This window comes from Haplochromis burtoni, unplaced genomic scaffold (genome assembly GCF_018398535.1).
Source record: "Haplochromis burtoni strain Fernald_Lab_line unplaced genomic scaffold, NCSU_Asbu1 Contig_7, whole genome shotgun sequence".
NCBI classification, from domain to species: domain Eukaryota; kingdom Metazoa; phylum Chordata; class Actinopteri; order Cichliformes; family Cichlidae; genus Haplochromis; species Haplochromis burtoni.
The window spans coordinates 4,385,423-4,403,587 of NW_024582368.1; the positions used below are offsets into that span (position 1 = coordinate 4,385,423).

At 38.2% G+C, this 18,165-nt stretch overlaps 1 protein-coding gene across 1 annotated transcript; it reads left to right on the plus strand.

The window, feature by feature from the left end:
• The first annotated feature begins 406 nt into the window (after nucleotides 1–406).
• Nucleotides 407–17,454, plus strand: LOC102289027 (carbohydrate sulfotransferase 15). Its single transcript, XM_005914187.3, has 8 exons — nucleotides 407–723; nucleotides 10,872–11,494; nucleotides 12,258–12,597; nucleotides 14,108–14,251; nucleotides 14,975–15,128; nucleotides 15,348–15,504; nucleotides 16,905–17,052; nucleotides 17,163–17,454. Exons 2-8 carry the CDS (start codon nucleotides 11,030–11,032, stop codon nucleotides 17,351–17,353), a joined length of 1,599 nt encoding a protein of 532 aa, XP_005914249.1. The 5' UTR covers nucleotides 407–723; nucleotides 10,872–11,029; the 3' UTR covers nucleotides 17,354–17,454.
• Nucleotides 17,455–18,165: the final 711 nt, after the last annotated feature.

Below are 18,165 nucleotides of genomic sequence, written 5' to 3' on the forward strand. Positions count from 1 at the left end.
ATAAACGTGATTATCAATAAAGAATGAATACCTTAGTAATATCTTGTCTAATGCCAGAAACAAAGGTATTCACGCAAAAGATTTGCAGCCTGAAATAAAAGGTCGTTTAAAATGACCGTGAATTTATTAAGTGAGAGCAGTTCCTTAAGTCTTATTTGATTAAACTCTAGCTTTTATAATATAACCATTAGACAGATAGATAAAATCGCTGCATCCATAGTGGTCACCCTTTTAACGCACAGCTGAACTATCTTCTACTTTAAAAAAAAATCCCCTTCTCCCCAATCGACCAGCAGGAAAACGCCAATCTATTTTAGCTGATATCCTATCGGTCATATCACTCAGCAGCACAACAGCACTTCGAAGAAGTTGAAACGCAGATAAGACTGAATCTGCTGCTGCTGCTGGTGTTGGAGGTGGTGTTTCCTGCTACTTGCGTGCACCTCCCCTTTCTCTTCCACCTCCTCCTCTGTGATACGCGCAGGAGAGCTCAGTTGGATGGAGACTCCAGACTTCCGCGGTTCTTCGACGAAACCGAGCCGGCGTTTGTTATAAATGAAGACATCGTTCATACCTAGGTTCATCTGCTGTGCTGTTCTCCACCCCGCCTGACGCTTAATACAAATACCCGTCAAGTCGCTTTGATTACCTTAAGTGGCGGTCTCAGTGGCTCTTAAGCGGCTGCACAAGAGACTCTTGGAATAAAACCGACTCAACTCCAGCGTGAGTATCTTTATTCAGCGGGATAATCACAATAACAGGAAAAGTGACGGGAAAAGGATTTGGTCATATTGTTGCTATGATTTAAGAAGGTTCCCAAGCTGATTTATAGATTTTTAAAAAGTTTATTTTTCTTATACTAAAGCATAATTGCGTACTTTATCTAATTAATCCTTTTGATATATATATGCAAGTAAACGATAGACAATATGGTCCGATAACTTGACAGCTTCTAATAGACACCTCCTCTGTGCAGTACCCCCCATAGTCTACTGCGCGGAAGTGTAACCTTAACCTCCTAAGACCGGAATTCTTCCTTGGCTTGCATTTTTAATTTCTCTGTGATATTTGGGCATATTGGGACCTGATGAATGTAAAAACAAAGAACTACCTGATATTTGTTTTACCTAATTTTTGTTTCTAAGAAAAATGAGAGCCACATATGAGATATTCATTTAAAATTTCGACAGAATAGTTGCAGTATAATGTCCTCGTAAGTGGATATCAGGCCCTTGGAGAGCAAGATTGAGTATTTTGGTCTAAATAACCCAAAATGTGATGTCCACATATGTGGACGCCAGGTCCTAGGAGGTTAAAAAAGATATATGCCATAAGAGCACTGCATATGCTTTCTTTAACCCCCCTCCCCCGAAATTGCTGGAATTTTGCCTTTGCAATGTTTAAAACTTACTAACCCCTTATCTCCATCACTGAACAGCTGCAGAACATCACAGTGTCATGTCTCTGGGGGTAAAAGACTTTTAGCCCAGTTTGTGATTCACCGACTGAATCACAAACTGGGCTGTGTGATAGGGTTAACATAAACTGTGTACATGCTCTTAATGTCCTTGTCTTGTAATTATTATTCAGTTTATTATTACAAAGCAAAACCAGAAGGTTCTACGTCAACATCGGACTATCTGAGAGTTCCCCTGGCAAATTCCTTTCATTATAAGTCTTTATCTCATGTATCCAGCAAATGATGCAAAGTTAATTGTACAATGTGTTTTTGTTTGGAGAGCTCATGTTGTGTGAGATGTTTGTGCACTCCCTGTAGCTGTTTGACATTATGTCTTTTCTCTCAGTTACAGTCTATGCATGGGGTGCATAGCAGAGGTCCTGACAGGCAGGTGACCTTTGGACAAACCTGCCTCTCTCTGTGCAGTGTCGGAATACCCAAAGTTGTATTTTTTTGTTAATTGGAAGGACAAAGAGTTGAATCTGAAAGTGAGTGAAGGGGAATGTAGATTTAGTGTTTTTTTGTAAAAGATAGCACATCTCTACACCTCATTACACTGCACACACCCAAACTAAACCACATTATGGCTGCTGCACCTCTGCACTCTGTATGGTCTGCTAGGAAGGAAGGTTTTAGGTTGCCCCCCTGAAGTCGTGGAACAAATTTCTAGAGCTGCTAGGATGTCAATGCCATGCTTCTTTTGGCCAGCGGTAGAAGGCTTAGGTCATGCTAGAAGTATGAGAGGGGAGAGGAAAAGCGAGCGAGCAAGCTGTACCATATCAGATTGTTTAGACTGGACTCTAGGGGTCCACTTCAAATGGAAGAAAATGATTCTGTAACAGAACATTGGGAATGTGGGAGGACTGCGTGATACTAAAGTGTTTTGGCATCTTGGTATCTCAGAGCTTCTATTTCAAGAGTTGGCTGTTTTAACCTGTCATGACAACAAGCCTCAGTAATCCAAGATTGACTTTATTATTTCAAGCATGAAAGCTGGTTTTGAACCGATGCTTTAGTGTAGTCAAACCTTTATCTGCACCTGTCACTCTCTTGGCGTTGAGTAAATTTCCTGATGGATGATGTTTTTCACTCTAATATTTTCTTTTCCATTTGTTGGTCTTTCTAGTTTGATTATCTGTTATGTGAACATGATACTTTATACAGATGTGGCAAACAGATTTACACTTGGGTGGAGTTGATTTTTTCCCTCTGTGTTTGAGTTGTTTTTTTAAAAGGTTTTTTTTTTTTTGACAATTGAAGCACAATTTTAAAGCGGGTAAAATTCATCAATTTAAGTTTTACACACTGAATGAATTCTAGTGCGTTTAAGGAACACAGTAGCCAGAGTATATACTGTAAATGTTGAAATAACGTTTGTTTTAAAGTAAATTGAGACACATTAACTAATATTTCCAACATTTCCTTCTTAGTTTTATGTTAAAGTTGCATGCTTTATGATTTACCCATTAACAGCTTGGAAACAAAATGGAAATTTAATTATCCACATACTGTCTGTAGCCCTGAGTCAAGTCTGAGTCACTAGGCAAGACAAATATTTTCTGTAACATATGACAACATTATAATGTGATATTAGGCAGTGTTCCAAGTGAAGCAGACAAATAAGTGATTAGTTATTCTAAATATATAATTATTATTACTGACATTATAAACATGAATTAAAGTCAAAAGAGACAGATTTACGGGTTAATGATGAGTTCAAACTTTAAAGATATTAAGTCAAGCAAGTATGTGGACAGCTGTTGGCTAAAAATCTTTCATAGAAATCAGGTTAGGTCAGTCAAGCTGCTGCATGTCTTGTATCCACACCATTTGTGTGCAAATGGGATTTGCATGGATGTTTTCATAACCAGTCAAAAATAGTTCAATTGATAAAAGAACTTATCAAACATTGCTGACAAGTTCTTTCTTTAACTGTTTTCATTATTAGTGTAGTGGGCAGCTGAAGGCGAAGTCGCTCAAGAAGAGACATGCCAGGTTCAAGGAGAAGACAATAACCAAAGCCGGAACAGAGAAATGAACAGAATTTCTGTCTCTTCTCTCCACTGATAGAGCAAGCTGTGCAACAGCAGTAATATTCAATGGGAAGAATACTTCAACACAGATTTAACTGTCTGGTTATACTGTGGTTATTCTTACTTGTAAGTTATTGCACAAGTTTACTATGGAGAAACTACTGGAAAAAAGTGGGTGCGGCAGTAAGATGATCTGATGTATATATGATAAAAACCAAGGTTAGGCCTAATCAGTCAATCAAATGTCAGCAAATAAATGCATTTAGGGATGCAGATATGTCAAGTCAACCTGCTGAAGCTTGAAATCAAGCATCACAATGGGAAAGAAAAGCGATTTAAGTGATTTTGAACGTTTTGTCACCGATGCCCACTCTTATTGTGTGTGGTGGGTCTTCCCACCTCTGGAGTTTCCATGTGTGCATATGGAAGGGTGGGGATGTGTAACCCAGAACAGAGGCATATGGCACAATATAAATTACAGCAGGTGGAAATAACAATCTTCTTTCCGCTGCAGTGATTCTGAGTGAATTACAGCAATTAACTCGCGGTTAATGTTATGGAAGATTTAAAAGAAAGAGCGCAGATTCTCACTTTAAAACAGGAAATGCACATGAGAGTTTCCTGCGTTAAGGTTCCCTGTTTTATTGGTCCAACTATGGCCTTTGTCATAATTACTGCAACAACTTTGCCACTCGAGCAAACACAGTGGCACAAAAGGCACTGTTTTTAAAAAAAATGAGAGAACAGTCACTGGGATGATGGATCGAGCACAGTGGCAGAGTGTGAATACTCAGTGGGTCCCTCAACACACCACAATCTTGAGCCTTTTGCTTTTTAGTTCTCTTATACCCTCACTTGTTCTTTTTTGATCTATTGTACTTCCTGCAGGCTTTCTTTGCAAAGGCAAAGGGAGGATTTCACATGTGATCACTGCTGCTTCTTACAGCGTCACAGCTCACCCATGCTGACCCCAGGTCCTCAGATGTTTCCCTTCCATTTATTAAACAGTAGTGATGCAGATGTTCTCTGTTTTCTATTGATATGACATTGGTTTTAAAGTCTTACTGAAGCAAATCATATGTTGATACTATAAATTCATATGCATGCAGATGTACATAGTGGCATGTATCCACTGACCCTCTTGAGATCTGGACTCCAGATGTCAAGAATGTCTATATAAGCATATTCTTGTTTTCTAGTTACGGTTTCTTTTTGACCGTACTAGTGGGTGTGGCTTATGAGTCAGATTCCTGTAGAGACAAAATGTTGTTGTTGTTGTTTTTTTAGTGGAAAGTAAAAAGGAAAGGGAGGCTTAGTCCAGCTCTATGAAGTAGATTAAGCCTATTTCCTGAGATATTTGTGCTCTCGGGGTGCTTTTTCCTGCTGATTTTATTTGTAATCTCACTGCGAGGGCCTCTGAAAGGAGAAAAAAAAATAGATACATGAGTACCTCCCAGAAAATAAGTATTTGTTGTTTTCTTTCCTTTAAATTGCTTTAACTTTTTGATTTCTTTTTCACCCACGTTGAGAAAGTTTTATTATTACCTCCGTTTGGAATCCAATCTGTCTTTGTTTGACTTCCCCATCAACAGGGAGACTTTCTTATTTCCTTTTGTGGCATCAGGTTTTCCTTGTGCCTCCCTTTTCCTAGCGCTGGCATTCTGCCAAATCCCACTCACAGAATGCCCTGGATCACATCAGGATGTGTTTACACAGTTATAAACATTAAGACATGATTAAAACATGTTTCAGGAGAAGCGATAATGTACGTGTATACTGAGTACTTACTCTTGGAAGTCCCCTCTCTGAATAATGTTCTGGTTACAGTGCATTCACTCAAAGGTGTTTTCAGAAGTCACGTTTCATAGACTCGTCATGTGAAATGCTATACAGAGCTGTGCCACAGTTGCATAGCATAAAGCATTTTGTTCACTGGATGAACTCTGCGGAGATGCTTGTAATCACTGTGTCTAATTCCTATCGTTTTATCATGAACACTAGAGATAAAGAGCAAAACAGAAATTAAGAGTGTAAGGCATTGAGGAAGGTTCTAATGAGCGTGCCTTTGTGTAAGCATAAAAGCAGGAAGTATGCATACTGCGAACGTGTATGTGTGCAGGGCTCATGCTCCCATGTATAAATTTAACATCTCAAGCAAGATTTTCAGTTAGCAAATCAAACAGATGCATGACGAACCACCAAATATCATAAATGCAATCAAGCTTGAGTGCACCACCTTTGACACCGCCTATGACTTTTTTTTTCGATCCAAAGAACAGAGGGAACGCAAATAACATATGTGGAGTAGGCCTGTTGTTTGACAGTAGACATTGTTCATATTTATCATTGGAGTAGGTTAAATTCCAGATCTGACACACATCTGTTAAATCTGTGCCGCTGGGGCTGATTAAAAATAACGAGCTCTCGTTGTTTGTCCGTTTTACAGCCACAAGCTCTTGATAGGCTAAGCCACAACTGAACATATTGCCATTAAGAATCAGAGGACATTTTATTTTCACTGTAACACTTGTGAGTAGACTCCAGACAGACGGAAAAGGAAGAAACCACTTTTACTATTTGTTGACTACAGCCATATTGACTACATGGACTGGGATGGTTTCCTCTAGCCCCACCATAAGGTGGATTTTTTTCCCATTTTAATTGAAATGGGTAACATAAGATTTAGTTTTACAAAACTGTGCTAACTTTGATTGTATAAGCAGAAATGTCATGTGTGATTTGCAAGAAAAATATTCCTATGTTTAACTGCAATATGTTTGACCTAATCTTTGGCATTAAAGGAAAAAAAAGAAAAGAAAAGAAATAAAAAAAATTAAATGCTTTTCACATGATCAGGCTCAAGAAATCCCAGAAGATTTTATGGAAGTTTCCACATTAGCTCAAGGACAATATTGACCCGAAGATGGGGTCAGAGGAATAACAGGTGTTAAAAATGGAAGAAGTTTTCTCTGTGAGTATTTGGTTATGTGTGCGTGTGTTTTAACGGTGGCACTTCCTTTCCTTAAGTCATTTCAACATGACTCCTTGTGTTTGCCATTGGCCAATAGGAACTCACTAAAAGCATTACCATTAATCTTTCAGGGTCAAGGAATGTGCACTGTAAGAAAACTCACATGTACGTGTTGCAATATGTTTATTTGGTCCAAAATGTGCGATGGACTGAACATCTGCATCTCATGAAAGATGATCCTGGATCAGCCCTCTTTTCTACCAGTTAGCATGGCCAAGTATTCTAAGGAGCCACTCTTGATGGTTGACTCCTTCCTGAGCAAAGAACCCTAGGATGTCCGAGCAGAAATGCAGGATCAAGTTCCTCTTCCCACGGCTGATATGTTGTAACATGTATTTTATGTTCTGCTTTTAATGGTAAAATTTTTAAGTACAGGTGCATCCTGGCAGTCTCATGTATGCACTCTAGCTTAAAACAGAGGTTATATAGTTTACAACTGCATGCAAATTCTATTTGGATTCATGAATCCAGATAGATTTATTGGCCAGAGGGTTCCATCTATATTTAGTTTATATGAGAAACAGGTTTTATGAAGTCAACCTGTTGGACATAATTTTAGCTGTATAGCTCACGTGGTAGAGGATTCTACTCTTAATCTCCGGGTTCAGGGTCTTTTCCCCATGTCGGAAAATCTTAAACAGTTCTGAACATTTAAGCCTAGTCACAGACCAAAAGAAAAATCAAATGAAGATCACCACTAAAAAAGGTTTTTAGTCTAAGACAAGGCTTAATCCACGTCTGGGAAACTAAGCCTTAGTATTTAAGAGATGTTAAAAACCCGTTGCTTTAAGCCACGTTCACACTACACAGTATAGGCACTAAAAAGCCAGACCGAAAACGAGTGTTCGTCATTAAAATTTATAGTTTTATCCTCAGTCATGAATTATGAAATACTTCGACTAGCGTGACAGAAACTTCTTCCCTTCTCTCACAAAATTGAAAAGCAGACTGAAAGCAGCATAAAACAACATCTGAATTGTCATCACTATCTGATCTGTGTCTGACTTTCGCTAAATTGTCTTTCAGTTTAAAAGTTCTAAACAATAGTTGTGTGTTTGATAAAAACTCTTTCTGGTTTATTTGTATATCCACTGTGTGTTGTCCAAAGGAGAATGGACAGCATATGACTGCACGAGCCATAAGCTTAGCTACTCCTACTTAAACTTCCTCTTGTGTTTACTTTGTGACTTTTGCCTGAGTGAGTGAGCTAAGGTGCTATGGTGCCAGAGTCATGGGTTGAATCTTTGTTGATGAAAGGCCCTTATGGTTTCCAATTTAATGTGTAGATTCAAACCATTTGTCTTTAGATTTCATTTAAGTTGTATGATGGAGCTTCCCTTGTGTTTGCAAGCCAGAGTCTTTTTAATAACCCTCTCGAAATTAAAATGATGAGACTCTTAATTCTAGAGGCTAGAAGTTCAACCATGTCAGTGAGTGGTGAAGAGATTTCATCCAACTTTCTGTTCATCAACATCAGGGAGTTGCTTAAAGCCACATAGGCACAAAAGGACCTAAAAATGTAGACCCACAGAAAGAAAATAAAATCTGTTGCAGTAATCATTCTGACTTTGATATTCTTGCACAGCCATCTTAACATTTTGTATGCTTAGGACAGCAAAGGCTTCTAACTCAATGATAAATGCAAGTTTTTATTTTGGTTTATCAGGATTTTTATGGTAGGGTTTCACCTCAGTCAATCCCACGTGGTGTTTATTGCTTCCCGTCGTTGATTGATTTTGAGACCAAAGAATCTAAAACCCGTCTTTCCTGCACGTTCTCATGCTGTTTTTCTCATCTCTGCTGCTTCAGTCCTCCACTCTGTGCTTTACCCTTGACTTTCACTGTCCTCTTTATGCTCTGTCACATTTCCAAATCCCTCTCTTCTCCCACACTTTGAAATTTGCCCAACCAGACATAAATCTTTAATGGTGATAAATAGATAAATAGATGCAGAGAACAGAAAAGATCACAATTACCTGGTTTGTAGAAATAAAACATGAAGAAACAGAAATAGGGGAATGGAATAATTTATTAATATGATTATGGATCATTAAAAAGAATGAAAAAGCTTGTATATATGTGAATATATGGCATATAGGAAATAAAGATTAGTATCACACACAGCCATGTTTACTCAGAACATGAACTGTTAATTATGATGGATATTATACCTTCTTTATCCACCGATATTTCACTAAATTATCCCTCACAACTCTAGTTGGATCAAAAATAAGTTCAGTCTCTGCAGCTGCCCACGCAGGCTTACAAATATCGACATGCATTCCTGATAAGTCTGCAAGGGCTCAGGTTGGTCCCATTATGAAATCTGCAAGTCTGTGGGAATTGTTTAGGATTTTTGAAGCTCCATGTGCACATATTTATCAAACATGCTGCAGACCTTACGTGAGTACTACACAATTTATATCAGTGTTGCAGAGTGACAAGTGAAAGGCTATAAACATTAAACAGATGTGCATCTATTGCGGTAACACTGAATCACAGTATGATTTTCAGAAAATTCCTTGATGTTAAGCTACAGAAAGAGTAAATTCTAGGTTTTACGTAATGTAACTTGATATGATCATTCGTTAGACTCTCTGGTTTTGAAAGGAGTGCAGCCATGTTTATAATCCAGGCTTCAATTAAAAATTGTTCGAGGTAATCCCAAAGGCATGAGTATAAAATCATCCTAGTGAAATGAGTAAATTGACTAGCATTTGGGGTATGCCGGTACGCACACAGTCCACTTTGTTAGAACTGCTCAACTGCTTGTTACGCATTCTTATCAGCTAATCAGATGTCAACAACTCAGTGTATTTAGCACACTGGGTGCCACTTAGAAAACTGAGGCTATAATTCACCCAGACTCACCAAAACTGGACAATAAAAGTCTGAAAAAATGTTGCTTGGTCTGATGAGTTTTGATTTCCTCTGTGACATTTGGATGGAAGTCAAAATTTGGTCAACATATTAAGTATTCAGGCTTCTGGTGGTGGTGATGTTTTAATTGTGGGGAGCATATTTTCTTAGCAAACTATGGGGATTATTGTACCAACTGCGCATTTTTTAAACACCACAGCCTACCCTGAGTATTGTTCATGACCATGTACATCGCTTTATGACCACAATGTACCCATCTCATCTATGCCATGTTGCTCGCCTCAAAACAGAGCAGATTTTTTCTGTCTGTATTCAGACAGCAGTACCTTGTGAACACCTTATAACCCTCGTCTTCTCTTCTTTCCAAAACTGCTTGATTTTTTTCTCTAGCACAAACTGTAATGGAGTTATAGTCATTTAGTGCTTTTAAAATAGGCCCGCCAGCGGGCCCACAGGAAATAAAGGGTTAATCTGACTTCAGTAACAGACGAAGTAGGTTACAGGAGAAACCTGCTCTCAAGATAATATGACAGACTTCCAGTAACTTGTTAGTGCACAATAAGTAAACGGTCATGAGCAGGTGGGACTTTCTCTTTCACTTGAAGTCATCTAATTACTGGAACTGCTTGTTTGGTTGAAGCACTGAAGCACTGACGCATAATCACGTTTCACTATAACAGATTTTGTGAACAGGTTGAGATAGCATCGCTAGCGTGGTTGCATTTTAACAGACCCTTTTCCATAGTAAGGAAAAAAGAAGTTGCATCCATTAGAACTGGTGCAGGATTTCATTCCTTGCTCTACTGGGATTTTTAAGTCAACAACAAAAGAAAAATAACTGTAACTGGCTGAGGACATGTCAGAGTAAAAAGTCTTTTAATAATGTTTTACACTTTAGTGCTGGGATTTTTTTTCAGTACGACATTCTTGAAATAATCTACTAATTTACTTTCTTATTATTCATGTGGTGGGAAAAGAAAACAGTGTGTGCACTGTTTGGCCACCTGTATCAATACCTAATGTGGTTTCCCTGTAAAAATAAGTTAATCTTGAAAATAACATTCATAGGTTAAAGAAATAAAGCTCAGAGTGGGCTTTTAGCTCGAAGAGAGTAATCGTGTGTTTTTAGTTTTGAATTACAGAGCTACCATTATTCTGACCTTGAAAATTTTCTAGAAGAGCTTGCCTTTGCATGTGCTTTATACCCCAAATCATCAAGCCGGAGATCTCCATATAGCAGACCACACACATGCAGCAGCTAACCTCAAACATTTTAGAGGTGACTCCTATTATAGAATGGAGAATAGGATGAATTTCACATACTGGTGTGTGAGAGTGACAATGACCCGTAGTGCTAAAAATGTTCACTTAGTTTGGGTGACACTCTATAACTTCAAAGGAAAGCACACTGCTGCACTTTGATTGAAAAGACATGTGTTGTGTTTTAACAACTGTTTCTGCTTTACAGGAGGCCACATTGAAGACTCAGACACATGTAGGAAAAATGAAGACAAGCGATGACCTGCAGCTTAATTTCACTAAATTCTTATGGGTGAAACAAAGCTTTTTTTAGAGAGTAATTTCCTTGCTTCTATTTCTACATGCCTGCTGTGATTCTCGGTCACTATGTCACTATCAGACTGCAAAAATGGGAGCAACACTCCAAGGCTCCAAAACCACCTTCACAGCTTGCACATTGCTGAAAACTATGCAAAACGGCCCGTCCGGACGTTTTTGGACTTCAGGGACACAAATGTGGCTGAAAATCTGGACATCAAACATGTTCCTATGCTGTTTTTCAAGAACCTACAGCGCATCTCGAAAATCAAAGTGGTTAGCTTCCTCCTGGGCTTGACGTTGACATTTTTCATTATGGCTTCTTACGTCCTAATGTGGGATAAGAAAGGACCTTTGTTCACTCCATCACCATATCAGCTCAGACCTGCAGCCATCCCGACCAGCACAACAGCAACAAGAGCTTCTTCTAAAAAGAACCCAGTAAACGTGAAAGTGCTTGTAAAGCTCATCAAACAGGAGTACACACCCAGGAAAGTGCCTGATGAGAAGGATGTCATTGCAACAGACTCTCATGTAAGTTTGCTGCAGATTTTTACAACAAGAGCTTTCACTGTAAATGCTCCAGACTATTGTCACAAACAGAGACAACATAGAAGTGATAACTGAATTTATTTTTTAAGTGTTTTTTTATTTGTTGGCAAAAATGAATTATAGGTGTCAGTTAATTTACAAGCACCTTACAGTCAACCCTGCAGTAAATGCCTATTTGGTGAAGCTCATAATGACAGGTGTTTGCTAAGAATGGTTTCACAAAGCATTGCTAAGGGCCTATGGACTACTTTTACTACGTGCTTTTGCAGATGTCCTGTGTTTAGCGTGTCATCATACATTTCCACATTACAGTGCGTAATTTTGCACTATTTATGCAGAGAGCATCATCAGTTGTTGCTGTTGAGATGACTTTTACTACGTGCTTTTACAGATGTCCTGTGTTTAGCGTGTCATCATACATTGCCACATTACAGTGCGTAATTTTGCACTATTTATGCAGAGAGCATCATCAGTTGTTGCTGTTGAGATGTACAGTTATTACTACCATTACAAGTGAGTCATTAGGAGCAACAGTTAGTGGGAAGTTTGTGTCAAACATTTGGAAACACAACTGAATTTTTCCACACGGCCATATATTCTTTACTGGCTATTAACAACTTGTAAACACTGGTGTGCAAAATATATGACATAACTGACAGATGCAGATACCGAACTATACAGAGGACAGGATTTTACAAAAACAGCATCATACAAAAATGACAGATGAGTATCTCTTCCTCTCCAGCTTTTTTCAGTGATTCCTCACCGTTTCTTGCCTGGTATCAAGAGCCCTTGCTGGTACGAGGAGTTCTCCAGTAAACCTGGCAATGACCTGTACAGGAAGAACCTCTTCACACTGCGCTCAAAGTCCTTCAAGACTGTGTGTGACCGCCTGAGGGCCAATTTCCACAAGCATTTATACCACAAAGATGGGAAGGACTTTCGTCTGCGGTGCCTGCCATACTTCTACATTATTGGTCAACCAAAGTGTGGCACGACTGACTTGTTTCACAGAATGCTACTTCATCCAGAAGTCAAATTTAACATAATGAAAGAGCCACACTGGTGGACCAGGAAACGGTTTGGTAAGTCATCAGGAAATGGATGTCATTTTGGACTTGTTTTTGTAAATCTCGCAAGTTTAAGTAATACTTTAATCGATCATTATGACAGATACTTTAATGTAGATAAAGCACAAGCAGATGGTACTAAATCAACTGGTTTAAAGTGACTAAGAAGTGAAGCCTCAGTAGGAGTTTATGTGAAAAACTGACCTGGAAATAAAATGTCCACAAAGTGTCAGATTATTCCCATGGGAGGGTAGATGCCATTTATCCCGTCTGCTGCACACGCTACCCAGGCAGAAACATTTCTTCATCCAAAACTAGAATATTTCCTCTGGCTATAACTAGTCTGACACATACAACCTCACATTCTGTGCTGCATTTGAGGGCAACTCATTCAGGGGCATTTACCATTTTTCACTTCTTCTGTTCCTTATGTATAACCCAAAAATGAGTGTGCAGAGTTTTCATAGTGGTTGTGCAGATCCTTGTGTGCGTCATCTTAAAATTCCAAACTTTAGCGAGGAAAACAAGTTTAGTTTGTGCAACAACTAAACATGAGTTCATCACTTACCTGCAACATGACAAACAAGATGACACATTCATCACTGACCTTCACTGGAAGCTCAGAAAAAAATGTCAGGCTCGAAAAAGAGTTTACAAACCATAAAAAATGTTGCTGTAGCTAATGTTACATAAAAATAATAATATTCAGTAGTTTGTTTTAGTTACATCATTTTCCCCAGTAGCACTAACAGCTATATTAATGGATGGAAGAAGTGATGTCTGCTTCGGTGAGGCTGTAGTGTGCTCTGCATGGAAGAATTTTATTTAGGGAAGTCCTTTCTCCTGAACAGAGAGCACGGTGTACTGTTTACTGAATGTACAGCATGGAAAGTTACACAACTCTTAACTGCAGAAAGTAACTTCCTGAAGCTATGAGGTCACTGCGAGGTTAGAAAGGTAACCAGTGGAGACCACAGGAAGTCATGGTCACGACACATGTTCCAGCAACCGCATCCACTGTCCACATTTTACACAACCGTCCGTGATTAAACAAACAAATAGTGACTTTACAAGTATGAAGAGCAGCTTTAAGGAAAATGAAAAATGGGTGATCTGTTTGCTGTGTTCACTTTACCTTTTATGCTTCCTACGCTGTCTGTTTTCACCTGATTGAACTTGTGCTCATTCCCATTCTTCCAGCATTTTTCCTTCTTCTATACAGTTAAATACATAATAAATAAAATGGAGCTTTTAAATGTTTTTAGGAAAATAATCTTGTAGTGTGTATCTGTATAAAGTCACCATTATTTGCTGATTGTATGTCATGTAAATGTAGCTAGTGTGCAAAATGGAGTCAAATTATTGCTTATTCATAAACAGAAGAAAAACAGTACTGTTTCAGAGTCCGGAGTTTGTTTGTCCTGCCAGGGTTAAAGTGTACACACTTCATTCTCTTAATTTGATTACAAAGCAGTCTAAAAGGAAATACATCATAAGTGATGTTTTGGTGTAAATGGGGTTGCAGGTTATATCCGTTTCAAAGATGGCTTCCAGGAAAGTTTTCGTGTGGAAGATTACCTGGATCTGTTTGACTTGGCAGCCCACAGCATCCAAGAAGGAATCACTGGAAATTCATCTGGACACCACCGTGCACTCCAGCTCATAACAGGTGAACACATGTGAAAGTGTTTGTGTGTGCAAGTGGTTATGATCTATTGTTAGTGTCACTGTGCATCAAATGGAAGAATGTCTTGGCTTTTTATTTCTCATTTTGTATCTTCTGAGGGGCTTTCAGCAGCCAAACAACTGTATCCTGACCATAATTCAATTGAGTTTTTTTCTCTCTCTTCTTTTTCTTTAGCGTCAGGCCATGATCATTTTCAGCAAATGGCTCTCGTCTCAGAAGCACTACAGTGCTCAAGAGAAGAGCTGGAAGGACACAATGTTGGAATTATTCATGATATATATTTTTGCGATGTAGAACAGATAGCTCAGTGTATTTATAAGTGTACACAGAAAGCCAAATGACTTGGGGCTCTGTCACAAGAACATTTCTTGCAGGTCATTCTGTTGCACGTTGAGATTCAAAATGGAACTGGTTTCAAACCTGGTAGTGAGAGACAGCAGGACTACCAGCATCTGTTTTAGTCACACGCATTTCCACATTTTTACATGTAAAAAGACAAAACTGTACCCTTGCAAAGCAGCTCAAGCATATGCATTTACTGTATCAGGCTGCTGTTCCCAGTTAACTAGTGAACGCAAAATCTTTTTCACAGCTTTGCTTAATAGGAATCTTTTCTATGCTATAGTTTACCCAAAGGACTGCACAACTGTATTAAATCAACTGTTGTTACCCAGAATGATACTGAGACTGTCACTGTCTTGTCAGGTGAAGCCAGTGCATCCACTATGTGGGACAACCAAGCCTGGAGCTATCTTCATGCAGACAAGGAGACAGAGCCCCCCTTCCTGGCCCAGGACTTTATCCATGCAGTCCAACCCGATGCCAAAATTATCATAATGCTCAGAGATCCAGTAGAGAGGTAGAAAGAATTTCTTACCCACATCCATCTGTGTAGACACAGACTTGAATTTCTGTAGATAAACAATTTCTAACACTTCTGATTGCTTCTATGAGACTCCCTTATGTTTTTTCATTGTTGCAGAACATATTTGTTTTCAATCAAAATTTCCACTGCACAAATTGTGCAAAAATGTGCTTTCCTGCTTCCAGTTGATTTATGGTTTCACTTTGTTGCCAGGCTCTATTCTGACTACTTGTATTTTAAGACGGCCAACAAGTCTGCAGAGGACTTTCATCAGAAGGTCATAGAGTCTGTGCAGTTGTTTCAGTCCTGTGTCTCTGAATGGTCACTGCGTTCCTGCGCCTACAACACCAGCCTCTTCAACGACATGCCAGTGAGCTAAAATGATTTTCTCATTTTTAAGAATATTAGGAGCCTTTTATAAGCATTTTCAATGATGAAACATTTGTACTTTGAGAATCCACCTGACACTGTAAATGGATGTTGCTGTGCTGAAGTGAAGCAAACAACTATCATGCAGCACTCTCTTGGGAATAAGCTGAGTTATGAGCTCTGGCAGTTGGTCATTTTTTATGATAACATACAGATGACAACACTGTTATCTTGAAAGATTTAATACAGTAAAAGCCAGTTCATCCCGAAAACACTGTGAGCCAAAGAATGTGTCTCTGATCTAACAGCAAGTTCAGAAAAACAAACTTAATCCTTTATTTACATGACTCTTCTCTTACGAAAGAGAAGATGACTAGGGTTTGTGGCACTCGATTTGACCAGTATCACAGCTACAATAGGTGATGTTGTATAGTGGCGCCCTCTGGAGGACTCAAAGTGTCTGTGCATTTAGATTAAATAATATACTGTCTTGCTTCGTGTTATTATTTAGGTTCAAGAAGAAAATTATACTAAATAATCACTATAACTGAATCCATGCATGTGGGTCACATTAGTTTACTTGCTGTTAATATCTAATTTATCCAGAAAAGGTCTTGTTGGCTTTTTCCATAGTTCATCTGTGTTTGACAACAGTTGTTATGGTTTTGAGAAATATTGAGACTTTTGATGCACTTTGCCACATCTGTATAAAATCAAACGCATTTCCATGCAACATTTCTGTGAAAGAAGGAGACATTCTTAAGAGCTCTCCGAAACAGTAGTTAATGATTAATCATCTGTTTATTAATGTAAAATACACTACTTACACATTCTAAGAGATCTATATGTCAAAATTTGGTATAAACATAGAAATCATACCGTAAAGGTATCAAACGGTATGTAATAGACTAAAATGAGCACTTTAAAGTGGTCAAGAATTTAAGATCAGTGCTTGATATACTACTACTCAATAATGTAGTATATTAGTAAATCCCATGACAAAGGACAAAACCAAAAATCAGTATTTACGCTGTGTGCATTTCTTCACTTAAGCATCATAATTGCAACTGATGATTTAAACAGTTAGAAATAAAATACTTTTATCATATAAAAAGCTCAACTGTTTTTTAAATAATGTATTTGGTGTTTTGTTTTTTTTGTTTGTCTTTTTTTTAGATATCTACAGGAGGACTCAAATTTTGACTTAAAACTTTCAATTAATTAGTTGATAATAAGGAAAAAAAAATAAAAGCAAGAGCAGCTGTGCCCCTTTAATTTCAATGACTTTAGATCAACAGGTCATATTCAGATTTTATTTTTGGCCTTTGTAACAGCAGCTGGCTCACCACAGCGATTTGTCATGTTGATTTGTTGTTGTTGTTTCTCACCTTTGTCCCAAAGGTGAGATTAAATCTGGGGATGTACATCATCTTCTTACTGGACTGGCTGAGTGTTTTCAGTAAGGAACAAATCCTTGTTCTTCGACTGGAGGACTATGCAGCAAACCTTAAAGAGACAATCCAAAAAGTTTTTGATTTTCTGAGTGTAGGTAAGTGTCCAAAAAGCTACAAAAACATCAGTCAGAGTGACTTTGTCTTTGTAAGTGAAATAAAATCCATTTTTACGGGTTGATTATGCATTGTTTGACTTTTCCTGTAGGTCCTCTGTCACAGCAGGTGGAGGCAGCACTGACCAAACAGCCTATGTCTAACACTCGGCGGGAGGAAGACCGGAGTCTTGGTCCTATGCTTCCGGCTACCAGGAACATCCTCAGGAATTTTCACCAGCCTTTCAACCGTAAACTGGCCAGTCTGCTGGACAACAAGGCCTTTCTCTGGAATAACTCCTGAAGGAGCACAAGCACTGATAAAATTCTTGTTTGAGATATTTATTTGCTTTTGGAATATTGTGAGCCTTCGAGATAAGATAACAATAAAAATAATTGAATTTGTTTTTTGATTTTTTAAATTGTGGCTTTGATGCACTGTTACAATAATAACCAATACATTAATCTACACTGAATTTAGCTTTCTCTTCTTTTAGGCCTTAAAATGCTTTTATTGAATATCATAGGATCATGGTACTATTTTATACAGTATAAAGAAACATTACCTGTCCTAGTATTGAGTTTTCTCTTTCAAATATTGTTTGCAAAGATTAATGGAAAATAATTTACCCCTGTAACAATACAATTTATGAATGATCCTCAAATGAAATGGATGTTTATAATTATAAAGACTATTGTGTACTTTGATAGCACTGGTCTGTGCTGGTCAGAAGGTCCAGCAGGTCTGGAGAAAGTCAGGCTTGATATTTCATTACTTGAAAGTGAATCTCTTAAACCGTAAGCCCTGATAAAAATGCAAATTCAAATTAAAATTACAAATATAACACTTTGAATTAACTTCAGATATTTCTGCTTCATTTTTCATGAAATAAAAAGGGAAGAGGCCTCACCTGGCTATTAAACTGTTGCCAGTCATTTGTCCAATTACTTTTGAGCCTCTGAAAATGGGGGACAGTTTATAAGACTAAACAATCTTGATTATTTCATTTAAATCCATTGTGGTGGTATACAGAGACAAAACTACAATAATTTGTCTTCGTCCAACAATTTATGGACCTAACTGTAGAACTAAACATTATCAGTATAAAATAGATG

Bases quoted from the DNA above. Each gene is read 5' to 3' on its own strand.
- LOC102289027 (XM_005914187.3), top strand. From the start codon at position 11,030: ATGTCACTATCAGACTGCAAAAATGGGAGCAACACTCCAAGGCTCCAA. The intron at 15,129-15,347 runs GTAGAAAGAATT...CTTTGTTGCCAG, and splicing joins CTCAGAGATCCAGTAGAGAG to GCTCTATTCTGACTACTTGT. The intron at 15,505-16,904 runs GTGAGCTAAAAT...TTTGTCCCAAAG, and splicing joins GCCTCTTCAACGACATGCCA to GTGAGATTAAATCTGGGGAT.